Raw genomic sequence first — 12,134 nt, forward strand, 5'->3', positions numbered from 1 at the left:
ATAAGTAGTACCCAAAGCAAAGGTCAATTTGTTGTTTAGACTGTATAAATGTTACTCGGAACGGAATGTTGAAAACTTTTGTCCATTTCTACCTAAAAAAATGCATAAAGGCTGTGTAAAAAGTGGTGTATAGACAGTGATAGGGTTATAGAAAAGACAGGCATGCATAAATTTAATCCATACAGTAAAATATAAGTGAAATTTGCTAAAATGTGTCACATTGCATTATGAACTACAACATAACCTAGCAAGGTGAAAGTGGTATCAAAATATTCCGGAAAGGCAATAGAATTCAAAGATAAACAATACATGCAGTCAAAATTTAAGTAAAAGCTAGAATTTCAAAAATAAAATTTTCCAAAATTACAATTTATTGTTGCCATGGCAAAATTCGTTTGTTTTTGTTTTGCTATTTAATCTCTGCGTGGGATTGAGTAGTCCAGTTCATCATTAGCATCGAGAGAACTCATATCGTCAGTTAGTGTTCCTAAAAACAAAAGAATAGTGTTTATAATAATGAAGTAACAAAATAATCAAGTACTTACGTAGTTAACTGGAAGTGAAACGTCAAAGGCGAAGGTGCTGTCAGAACTTCGAAAGTGACAATTCTCGAATATGCATAAACCCGAATATAACAAAAGTAAAAATCAACAAAGTTCCGAAGTAACCAACAACAAATTGATTATTGATAAAAGTGACAAATAATAAAGGTTAATCAGAAGCAGTGTAAATAAAAAAAATAAGTGTAGTGTGTGAAAAAACGTCGATTCCAAAGGATACACCGACAATTGTGAAAAGTACGAACCAGCCGAATATCCGGTCTTCAGAACGAGGAGGAATGCAGCTCGATTACGACGTGCTAGCAAAACCAATTTTCAAAAGTAAGTGTCGACACATATAAAGGCCTATTAGTATAAATTTATTAAAAAGAAAAAGCGCTATACAAATTATCACGTAATATATACCAATATTTGAATTTAGTTTTTTAAGGATGACAACTGATTGTACAGTGTAAAAAAATAATTTGTTCAATTTATAATATACGACATTTGTGACATAATTTACCTCTTTCATTTGCATAATAACATTGCATAACATAAAATTTCTACAATAAAACCTAACATACAGAACCAACAAAAGGAACCCACACCCTATAAAGAAAAATAAATAAAAATAAACAATAAAATTAAAATAATAAAAAAAACATTAAAATAAAAAACAAAACAATATAAAATATAATAAAATTGGCGCCCAACGTGGGGCATTTTAAAAATTTTTTACTTGATATTGGCATTTTAAAAAAGTTTTTTTTTATTTTGGCATTTTGAAAAAGCGTGTTAGATTTTGACACTTAGGTTTATATATAGATCAATTGGTATATTTGGGCAACTCTAATTATTTCACAAACACAACTGGTGTACACATAAGCGTGACATTAGGTGAATATTTAATGGAATTGAGATCAGGAAATATTAAAATGATATCTGACTCTGAACAGGATATGCATACTGAGGGGGAACGACAGGACACTGACATAATGACAGAAACTGACACAAATTCGCAGACCGACACGACACAAAACCCCACAAATACACAAATGGACGCAATTATGGCGATGCTGTGTGATATAAAAAACACTAACAAAGGAATAGAAAAGAAGATCGAAGACACAAATAAAGAAATAGAAAAGAAGATCGAACGAGCTAATCAAGAACTGAAGAATGAAATGGGGAAGATAAGTAAGGATATAAGAAAAGAAATTAGTGTAATGGAGACAGAATTGAGACAGGAGATAAAACAGACGAACGACAAATTGGAGCAGAAAATCGAACAAAACAAAATCACATGTGACACNTACAACAGAGTACTTTTCTCCCGAGTTAAAAAATTACCATGCTGATCATTTTTGAAAAATCCTGTACATACTAGCGCTTATACAGGTATGTGCAACGTCAAAATTGTTCACCACGATAATATATCTGCCTCTTTTGACCATTTATATATCCCCCCTCTTTTTTTAAACATAGCCTCATCGAATCCAGAAAATTTTAGTGCGTTTGACACTCCAACATCTAATATTGATTTGGATGGTGTTTTTGATCCATTACGACAATCTAAAAATCTCATCTGAAAAAAAAACAGTATTTTAATTTATAAACTTTACTAAATTAAATATATTTTTTTTGTTAATTTTTTTTTATATAACTCACATATTCATCAAGAATTAAATAACTGTTTTGCATCTTTGAATTTGACTCTGGAACTAAGGATGGAACTCCTTTGTGGCGATCTATAAATTTATTGAATATTTCTTCAGATATATAAAATCTACTTGCATTGCGGAGAGCATCTGTACCTACATTTTCTCCTTCCAGCAATAAACACTGGAAAACTTTCCATCTATAAGTAATACATTTTAGCTTTAATACAAATACGTCTAAGTTGTTGAAAGAAATTCCTATTTGTTATGTGTACCTATGTGTATGATAGTTTTATATGCAAATTAAATGATCCAGTACTGAACTATTCAGTGACGACTCATGGTAATTAATATACATATATTGGGTCAATAAACTACCGAACGTCTATACAATATATTGTAAAAATTAGTCGAGTTGGTTAAATGTAACTATTATGTGTATATGTACTGTCACTTCTGACGAGCCGCCACTGGAAAAATTCTCTTTAACACTTAGAACAAGAAATTTATTGCTGGTGTGATACAGCCACGAACTATAGTACTGGAATTTTTGAAGAACCTGTTAAAATGGGAATATTATATGCAGGATGAGTCAATGTTGTGGCAAAGATAATAATTTTTCGGTGCGGTGGGCGGAGCCTAGCTCTACCGCACCGAAACCTATAAAAGCGAGCAGTACGCGTGCTCGAGAGCTCGAAGAAAGAAGAGCGCCAGAAAAAAGGGCCCTAGCCGGCGGGGCCCAGCCAGGACAGGAAAGGCCCCACGAACCGATCCAATCCGGCCGCGTTGGCGGTCCGGAATGACGGGGAAAGGGCCTACCTCTACGAGGCGTACGGGCCTACAGCGATGAAGTGGGTAAAGAGCGATAATCCCGCTCGACCCCGCTCCATCCGAAGTCATTTTTCCTGTCAAGGATATTGGCGCGCGCTCGAGAGCTCACTCTGATTCAGGGAATCGAGGTGTACGGAGCTCCCCAAGAGAAGGCTCTGGTGGGTTTTCTCCTGGTGTACTAATTAGAAAGAATTCGCATTTTCATTGTTTCACATTCCGACAGGTCTGGGACCTGGGTGAGGGAAGTGTGGAAAATAAAATAAAGTAAATAGAAAAGTGGTAGAAATAAATAAGTTTTTCCTTAGGTAAGGAAAACGGGGAAAAGGAAAATTCCTTTTTAACAAATAAAAAAAATAAAAGGCCAAAAGATAATAAGGAGTAGAACAACCATAACGCTCCCAGGAAAAAGAACAACCCTAAACATTAATAGAAAAGAGGTCATAGATCCACAACAAAGTTATCCTAGGATAACTTCACAAATAATTCGTGGACTAAGTCTACATTAATAAAAAGAATTTCGCAACACGGTTTCGCGTCTGACTATGGAACAAAACTACATCGCATCGTACGGCGTCGGCGGCCAACACGCACGAGAAAGGGACTCAACCGGCGTAAGAGCTAGCGGGGCACGTCTAACCGCGGCGGGGGTCGTTTTCGACGGCCCCGTTTTGAGGCATAGGGGAGCGGCGGCGTTAAATTAATTTATCGCTGAAGCACATATTTCAAAATAGGTTCGGTTGGGGGGGGGGAGGGGGATCGGAAATACACATTTTAAAAATAATTTGACTTATACAGGGTGATTCGTTTTCGGAGGGCTGACCAGTTATATTTTTTAAATGGAACACCCTGTATTTGAGAGGATATTTATATTTTACATGGAATTATGCAACTTTTTCGTAATAGGTACAATGTGCCAAAAATCAGCCGTTTCCACGATCTTAATATTTCATTATAAAAAATGACATTTTCGGTGTTACACTTGATCGTGACTGATATACTCGTGTTTTGCGATACCCACACTCCAATCGCCACACTTGTTGTACTAGGTTCACCGTAAATTCTGAACTGGTCACTGTTTATAAATCGTACCAAATGTTATCTTTTCAAAGGCAAAAATTTTGTTTTTGTTTTAAATGGAACACCCTGTATTTTTTAACGAGATGTGAAAGACTTTCTCAAAATCTACAACTTTCATAATAAGGTGTTATATATCAGTTCCTCATATTTTACGATATTTTCAACAATTTCTTTATTTTTTGTGAAAATATCCTAGGGAGGCATTGATATGGCAGTGAAACAAAAGAAATGTTTGTAACTGTCAATAGTTTTTCCTGTCATTAGCTATTGCAGTAGGGTTTTTCTGTGATTCAAATAGTTATTCTTAATTAATTAATATTGTTTGTATGGTTTTGTTACTTGTTCGTAATGAATTTCTCAAGAAGATATCAATATGATCAATATGATATGGGTGCTGGGAGAAGCTCAACAAAATTATTTACTTGCAGCGCGTCTCTAACAAATCTTCCAAAAAGGTCTTTAGTATTTTAATAGAATCTTTTAATTCTACTGGAAATGTATCTTGATGAAATTTATCCATCTATTAAGATGGATTGGTCAAGGTGGACCACTGTCATGGCCTCTTACATTATGTGACCTTACACCGTTTGACTTTTTTTTTGTGGGAGTATGTAAAAGACAGGGTATATAGAAAGCCATTGCATTGTTTAAGAATGAATATATGTATATTTTGCTATCTATCATATAAAAGATGTATCATTCACTAAATATTCAATAAGAATCAGAAAGCTGCATAATTTAGGTTCATTATTTTTTTCTGCAAAAAGTAAAGATACATTTTAAGCAATGTTTTTTTGTTTCAACTCATTAGCTCTAGTACGCCGACTCTATTTATGGTAAAAAAAAATGAAAAATAAAGAAATTGCGAAAAATGTAAAATATGAGGAACTGATATATAACATCTACCTATTATAAAAGTTGTAGATTTTGAGAAGGTCTTTCACATCCCGTTAAAAATACTGTTTTTTCTACATTCATAATAAACCTGCAGTATATTATACTAAAGCGTTGGTATCTGCTACTTTGTTCTAAATAGAAAAATAAAAAACTAAGGAGCTAGAATGTGTTATATGAATGACCCTGTACCCTATTTCATTGGGAGGATATTCTCTGAAAAGCTATTCGTCTAGTAATTTTAATTTAAAAAATAGAAAAAATAAAAGAAATAATCTCGATCGCCGCCTTGCCGCAGCACAACCTTTAAAATTAAAATTGAAAATAACCACCTACTTAAAAAACTGCTTTGTAGAGTTTAGGCATTTTCGGACATCTTATAGAAGTCCAACACAACACCCAACATATAATTAAGTAATAGTAAACTTTCAGTAGTAACATTTTCTAATAATAAATAATTAAAAAGTTCAATCTGAGTACTCTGATTGATCTGTCCTAGCGAGTAAGTACACAGAGCCGAAATAAAAGCTCATCACATTTAATGATACGCTAATAGTCCACGGGCCCACGTACAAAGAAAAAAATGATTACCAGCAAGCTGTAACTTTGCGTGCAGCTTAAGTTTGACGAGTCTCCCAAATATGTCGATTTGGTGACATTATGGTTGGTGACAACGAGCAAGCTGATTTTTCTGGGAGGGTTTGGTAATAAGATTTGAAATGAAAGTATGTTAAAATAGCAACAAATGTTTTATTAAAATATTGTTAAGATGGTAGCAATGATAATATATAGAATCAGTGTTTTTCATCTAACAGTTAAGTTGTCTATGGTAAAGTAGAAGTGTAGTTTTTAGTTTTTTATGTTTTGTGATAGACGACGAAGAGTATGTATTTACTAATAAAGAAGTTAAATTAAAGCCTCCGAGTGTTTTTTCAAACATCAAAAACTGTGAACAAGTTATGGATCCAGCCCAGTAAAAAAGACGCTCACGGAGGTAAATCAAAAACTGTGGTAAAGCAGCAAGTTATAAGTAGTAATAGTCACAAAGTAGGGTATGTACTAAAAACAAAATGGGGAACGTGTTAATGAATAACGCGGGAGCATCAGCGTCGGTAACGACATCCACAAATCTAAGACAGAGGGATTGGAGAACTGGTCCACTTGGAAATTTCAAGTAAAAGTCATACTGAAAGCACTTGAAGTATATAATGTAGATGGTACTTTAGTGCAACCAGATGAGGAGCCAGGAAAAACTGGGTGGTTACAAAAAGATGCTAAAGCCCAGAGCATTTTGGTTACAAGGCTATCAAACAAAGTCATGCTCCAAGTAATAACTTGTGACACCGCTAAGTCAATTTGGGATAAGCTTCATACTATCTACGAACAGTCATCAGAAACATCATTGCATTTATTGCAACAAAAGTTTTTTGCAATGCATAAGGGTGAGGAAATAGCAATCTTTTTGGCGAGAATAGAAGAAAACGTAAGTCAAATTAAGCAAGTAAAAGGTGAAGTTCCAGAAAAAATGGTGATAACAAAAATACTTACATCTTTACCCGAGTCTTACAAACATTTTGTATCAGCATGGGATTCCGTTCCGCCTAAGAATCAGACCTTGTCTCAGTTAACAACTAGGTTACTTGTAGAAGAACAAAGAACAAATAATAGAGAAGTTACCGCATTAGTTGCGAATAAAAGTGATAATAGGAAATGTTTTAAATATGGTAAAGTGGGACATTATAACAAAGACTGTCGAGTTAATAATACAAAAAAATTTTGTAAAAATTGCAAAAAGAATGGACATGTAAAAAAATATTGTTGGTTTTTAAACAAAAAAAAAGGAAAACAGTAGTGAAAACTCAAATAACAAAAATAAAGGTGAAAGTTCAAGTAACATTTCCAGTAATGCATTTTCGGCATCAGTGGTATATTATAAAAAAACACTAGTACAGGACTGGATCGTAGACAGCGGTGCAACAGATCACATGTGTCATGACAAAAAGCATTTTTGTGAGTACAAAAAACTTTCACAGTGTAAAAACATTATTATAGGTGATGGGACAATTATCCAAGCGGTAGGGATAGGACTAAAAAAACTAGAAGAGTTCAATGGCAAAGAGTGGATTGAAACCAGCGTAAGTAATGTCTTACATGTGCCAAAAATCACTGCCAACTTGTTTTCAGTTGGTGCAGCAATAGCCAAAGGCTATAAAATCGAGATGGACTATGAACATTGTAGCTTTAAAAGGGAAAATAAAATAGGCGCTATTGCTAAAAGAGACCATAAAGTATACACAATGTGTTTTAGATATAATGAATTGCCACGTGCAAATGTTGGTTGCATAACTGAAAAACTAACAGAGTGGCACTATAAGATGGTACACCAAAATGAAGAACAAGTAAAAAGTGTATTAGACAGAAGTGGTGTAGATTATGAAAATGGCGACAATACCACATGCGTGCCTTGCATCATAGGAAAACAACACAAAGTAAGCTGCAAATAGGCTGGAACGAGAGCTGAAAAGGCAGGACAATTAATTCACATGGTGATGTGGTCCTATGGAAACTGTGTCCCTAGGGGGTGCTAAATATTTCTTGTTGATAAAAGATGACTACTCCAGATTTAGAACAGTTTATTTTTTGAAAGGCAAAGGGAAAACTGCAGATAAAATACGTGAATATATCCAGATGGTAAAAGTTAATCCTGACCATAGGTACCATTGAAGTAATAAGGAGTGACAACGGAACAGAGTTTATAAACAATACAGTAAAAGAAATATTGGTCAACAATGGAATAAAACATCAGACAAGTGTGGCCTACACTCCCGAACAGAATGGATGTGCAGAGAGGGAGATCATAGAAGCTTCACGAACCATGATACTCGAAAATAATTTCGACAAAACCTTATGGGCAGAAGCAGTGAACACGGCAGTTTTTGTTCTTAATAGGACAGGCAAAAGCAGGATAAAAGATAAAACTCCATATGAGCGGTACACATTCCGGATCAGATAAGGCTAAAATGGGATTCTAAATCGGAGTAAGGAATATTTGTTGGTTATGGAGAAAATACAAAAGGATATAGAATTTACTTTCCTGAAAAAAATATAGTTTCTATAAAAAGAGATGTAATTTTCATCAATACCCAAGAAAAGGATAAAGAAAAAACTGAAATAGAAGAGATAAACTTGATTGAAGAAAATAAAAACCAAAATGAAGAGATAGAACAACAAATTGAAAATCGACAAGAAGTTCGGAAAATTGAAAATGATGTAATATATCAAGATCTAGAGTCAGAAGAAGAAGAATAAGAAGAAAAAGAAGAAGAAGAGAAGGAAATGCCAGAAGAAGAGGATACAAATAAGACAGAAAATATAAGGACAAGAAAAAAACGAAAATGGCTTGATGACTATGAAACAAATTTTTTAAGTATGTATAATGAACGGGTTACGTATCAAGAGGTACTAAAAAGAAAAGATAAAGAAAAATGGTTAGAAGCTATACAGAGAGAGAGATAAACACATTAAAAGAAAACGATACCTGGACTGAAGTGGCACACTGTCCGGAAGATACAGAAATAGTAAGCAGTAAATGGATATTTAAAATAAAAGAAAACATCAGTGGTGATAAACGGTACAAAGCTCGTCTAGTAGCAAGAGGGTACGAACAAACTAATTGTGACTCGGAATTATATGCACCAGTGGCGAGTTTAACAACTTTTAGGGTGTTCATGGCAATTGCTAATAATTTGAACCTACCAGTGTATCAGTTAGATGTGACCGGAGCCTTTTTGTATGGCAGTGTTACCAAATCTCCTGTTTTAACAGGAGATCTCCTGTTTTCACTCTCACTCTCCTGTTCTACTGTTTTCACTATGAGATCTCCTGTTTTTAATTTCAATGTCTATTCTTCTGGTTTCTCTATGAAATCTTCTGTTGATTATACTCATTTTCCCCAGAATAAGAATATTTTAGTACGACACTGTTCTCTAACGGCACTGTGTTCGTCACTTGTCAATATTTTCAGTCCTGTTATATTTTCTGTAGCCCAGTTCATATACATATTTAAATTTTAAATCCACAATTCGCGTTTATATGAACTGGGCCTAACAGAATAAAAGGCGAGTTCGTTTACTTCAGCGGGATTACGGGATTTATCATTTTGACAACTGACAGTTGTCAAATCACGTGACGTACCGATGTAATTGAAAACTATTAAACGAACTCCTACATTTATATATTTTGCTATATTTTGAGCATGTATTTGTGTTCCTCTATTAAAAAATATATTTATTAAAATCTCCTGTTGAAAAAATAAATCTCCTGTTTTTTGGCTACATTCCTACTGTTGACAGAAATTTCCATCTGGCAACACTGTTGTATGGTGACATTAACGAGACAGTGTATATGAAGTTACCCGATGAGACATTATGTAAGTTAAATCGTTCAATACCTATATGGACTTAAGAAATCTCCAAAATATTGGAATGAAAAATTTGATAGTTTTATGATCGGACAAGGTTTTTGTAGATCCAAAAATGATTTGTGATTATATACTAGATTTAAAAAAGCTAACTCATTTTATCTTTTAATATATGTTGACGATTTACTAATCTTTGGAACTAATAACACGAAAATAGAAAATTTTAAAGTGTTGCTAAATGAGAATTTTAAAACAAAATTTTTTGGATTGGCAAATAATTTTTTGGGTATAAATATAGTGCAAGATTTAGATTCGGGAAAGATAATAATCAATCAAGAAAAATATTTGAGAAATGTTCTTGAAAAATTCGGTATGTCAGACTGTAAAAACATAGATACACCAATAGACCAAAATTTTGATTTTCAATCTTTAATCAAAGAAAAATCTGAAAGTGAATATATTGAAAAAAGATGTAGACAACTGATAGGAAGCTTACTTTATGCTGTTTCGGGAACTCGTCCTGATTTAAGTGAATCAGTCATTTTCTTAAGTAGGTATCAACATTGTGCAAGTGTTGCATTATATAAAGCGCTGAAACGAATCTTGCGTTATATTAAAGGTACTTTAAATATGTCTATTGTGTATAGTAATAATTTAGGATATGATATCAAAGGTTATGTCGATGCCGATTGGGCAGGGGATATAAGAGATCGTAAATCAACATCAGGATTCATTTTGACATTATTTGATTGTATAATATCATGGTATTCGACAAAACAACATACTGTATCACTATCATCAACCGAAGCAGAATATGTAGCCTCAAGTTGTGCAATAACTGAAGCATGTTGGATAAAAAAGATATTAGTAAATTTCAATTTGGAATATAAAGAACCGATTGTAACATTTGAAGACAATCAATCAGTTATTAAAATTGCAGAAAATAACGAAAATAATAAACGATTAAAGCATGTTGATATACGATATCATCATATTTTAGACAACATTAAAGCTGGGCTTATCGAGCTCAGATATATCAAAATCTCGGATAATGTAGCTGACATTTTTACAAAGCCGTTAGGTAAGCTGCTGTTTCAAAAGTTTAGCAGCTATATCTTAAAATAGATCAATACCTATGTTCTGTTCTTTTTTAATTACGATGAATACAATAAAATATTTGTTGAGGGAGTGTGTTAAAATAGCAACAAATATTTTATTAAAATATTAAGATGGTAGCAATGATAATATATAGAAGTGTTCAGTGCTTTTCATGGTAAAGTAGAAGTGTAGTTTTTTGTTTTTTATGTTTTGTGATAGACGACGAAGAGCATTTATGTACTAATAAAGAAGTAAAATTAAAGCCTCCGAGTGTTTTTTCAAACATCAAAAACTGTGAACAAAGTATCTTATTGTCCGACAAAATTCTTGAGAAGTTTTTGCAGTCCGACGCCCCGAAGATGTCGTCTTAACCTCTTAACGACAACATGGTTGGTGATAACCAGCAATCTGGTTTTGATTTTTTCTCTAATAATTGAAATGTATAACACAATAATATACTTGTCCGCCAAAAAGATTGGAAAATTTGCCTTAAAAATGGGTTATTTTTGTGGTACCTAATGTTCATTCCGCTATAAAATAATTAATTTATTAATGAAAAAATAAAGAAGAATAAATAAGGAAATTATCTTGTTAACAGGAGCAACATAAATTGAAATTCATAAATAATTATGTCTAACTAATTAAATGATTTCTTTCTTCAAAAAACATATATGTACATTTTATTTTATAAACTATGCTTGTGTTTTTTCAAATTAAAATTTGCAATCTTGTTTTGACAAATAGTATACACATAGTTTTGTTTTTGAAAAAACAATTAAACCAATTTTAAAAATATTATACACTTGTCAACGCGTTTATTAAAAGATTGTCTTGTTGTAAAGTATAAATCCTTAATGCGAAATGACTTTGCAGCATTTAAAATCTGCTGCCAAAGTTCTTAACAGGTGTTTATAGTTTCTCCATAAACAACTGATTTCATGTAATCCCAAAAATGGAAGTATCGGCATTCCATCTCACATTTATGTAGATACAATTTAAATTAAGATGTAATTTTAGGTACGAATAATACTTAATGGACAGTAGCATACAAATGACAGCAATAAGACGAGAATAAATTTTTTGGGGGGTTTAAAAAAATATATCTTTCATTTAAATTTAAAAAAAAAGTGCTGGTCATAACATTCCATGTTTATGCCAGATTGACATGTTTTCCTGAAAATCACGGGAAAACTTACCACTGTTGAATTTTCCTCAAAGTCAAATCTTGGGAAACTCGTCAAACTTATGCTGCACGCAAAGTTACAGCTTGCTGGTAATCATTTTTTTCTTTGTACGTGGGCCCGTGGACTATAATGTTTACTTATTTTTTTATTGATCTAAATATAATCATATTTCTTTCATGTATGGTGATTGTTTAAATGTCTCTAGCTGCAGGGGGTAGATCGTATTATTTTCCGCCCACACAAACTTGCTAAATACGATGACAACTGAAAGAATGTAATGTAAATAACATCTATTAAACTTGACTTAAAGGGTCATTTCTATCAAATCAGTTTCAATAATAAAACCAGTTTGTAAAGTTCTTTTACAAGTCGTTCTGTAATTCCACTAACCATTTTTTGTTATGACATTGTAAAACAGTTTCCACGTATA

The 12,134-nt window shown here is 33.1% G+C and overlaps 1 protein-coding gene across 1 annotated transcript in view; it reads right to left on the reverse strand.

The window, feature by feature from the left end:
* Positions 1 to 1,875: 1,875 nt before the first annotated feature.
* Positions 1,876 to 12,134, reverse strand: part of LOC108912657 (radical S-adenosyl methionine domain-containing protein 2-like) — a 60,499-nt gene continuing 50,240 nt past the window's right edge. Inside the window, exons 4-5 of the mRNA XM_018717962.1 lie at positions 2,211 to 2,400; positions 1,876 to 2,127 (exon numbers count right to left, since the gene is read on the reverse strand). Coding sequence (XP_018573478.1) covers positions 1,963 to 2,127; positions 2,211 to 2,400 — 355 coding nt within the window. The 3' untranslated portion in view covers positions 1,876 to 1,962. The remainder of the gene's footprint in view (positions 2,128 to 2,210; positions 2,401 to 12,134) is intronic.

This window comes from Anoplophora glabripennis, unplaced genomic scaffold (genome assembly GCF_000390285.2).
Source record: "Anoplophora glabripennis isolate ALB-LARVAE unplaced genomic scaffold, Agla_2.0 scaffold1146, whole genome shotgun sequence".
In the NCBI taxonomy this organism is placed as follows: domain Eukaryota; kingdom Metazoa; phylum Arthropoda; class Insecta; order Coleoptera; family Cerambycidae; genus Anoplophora; species Anoplophora glabripennis.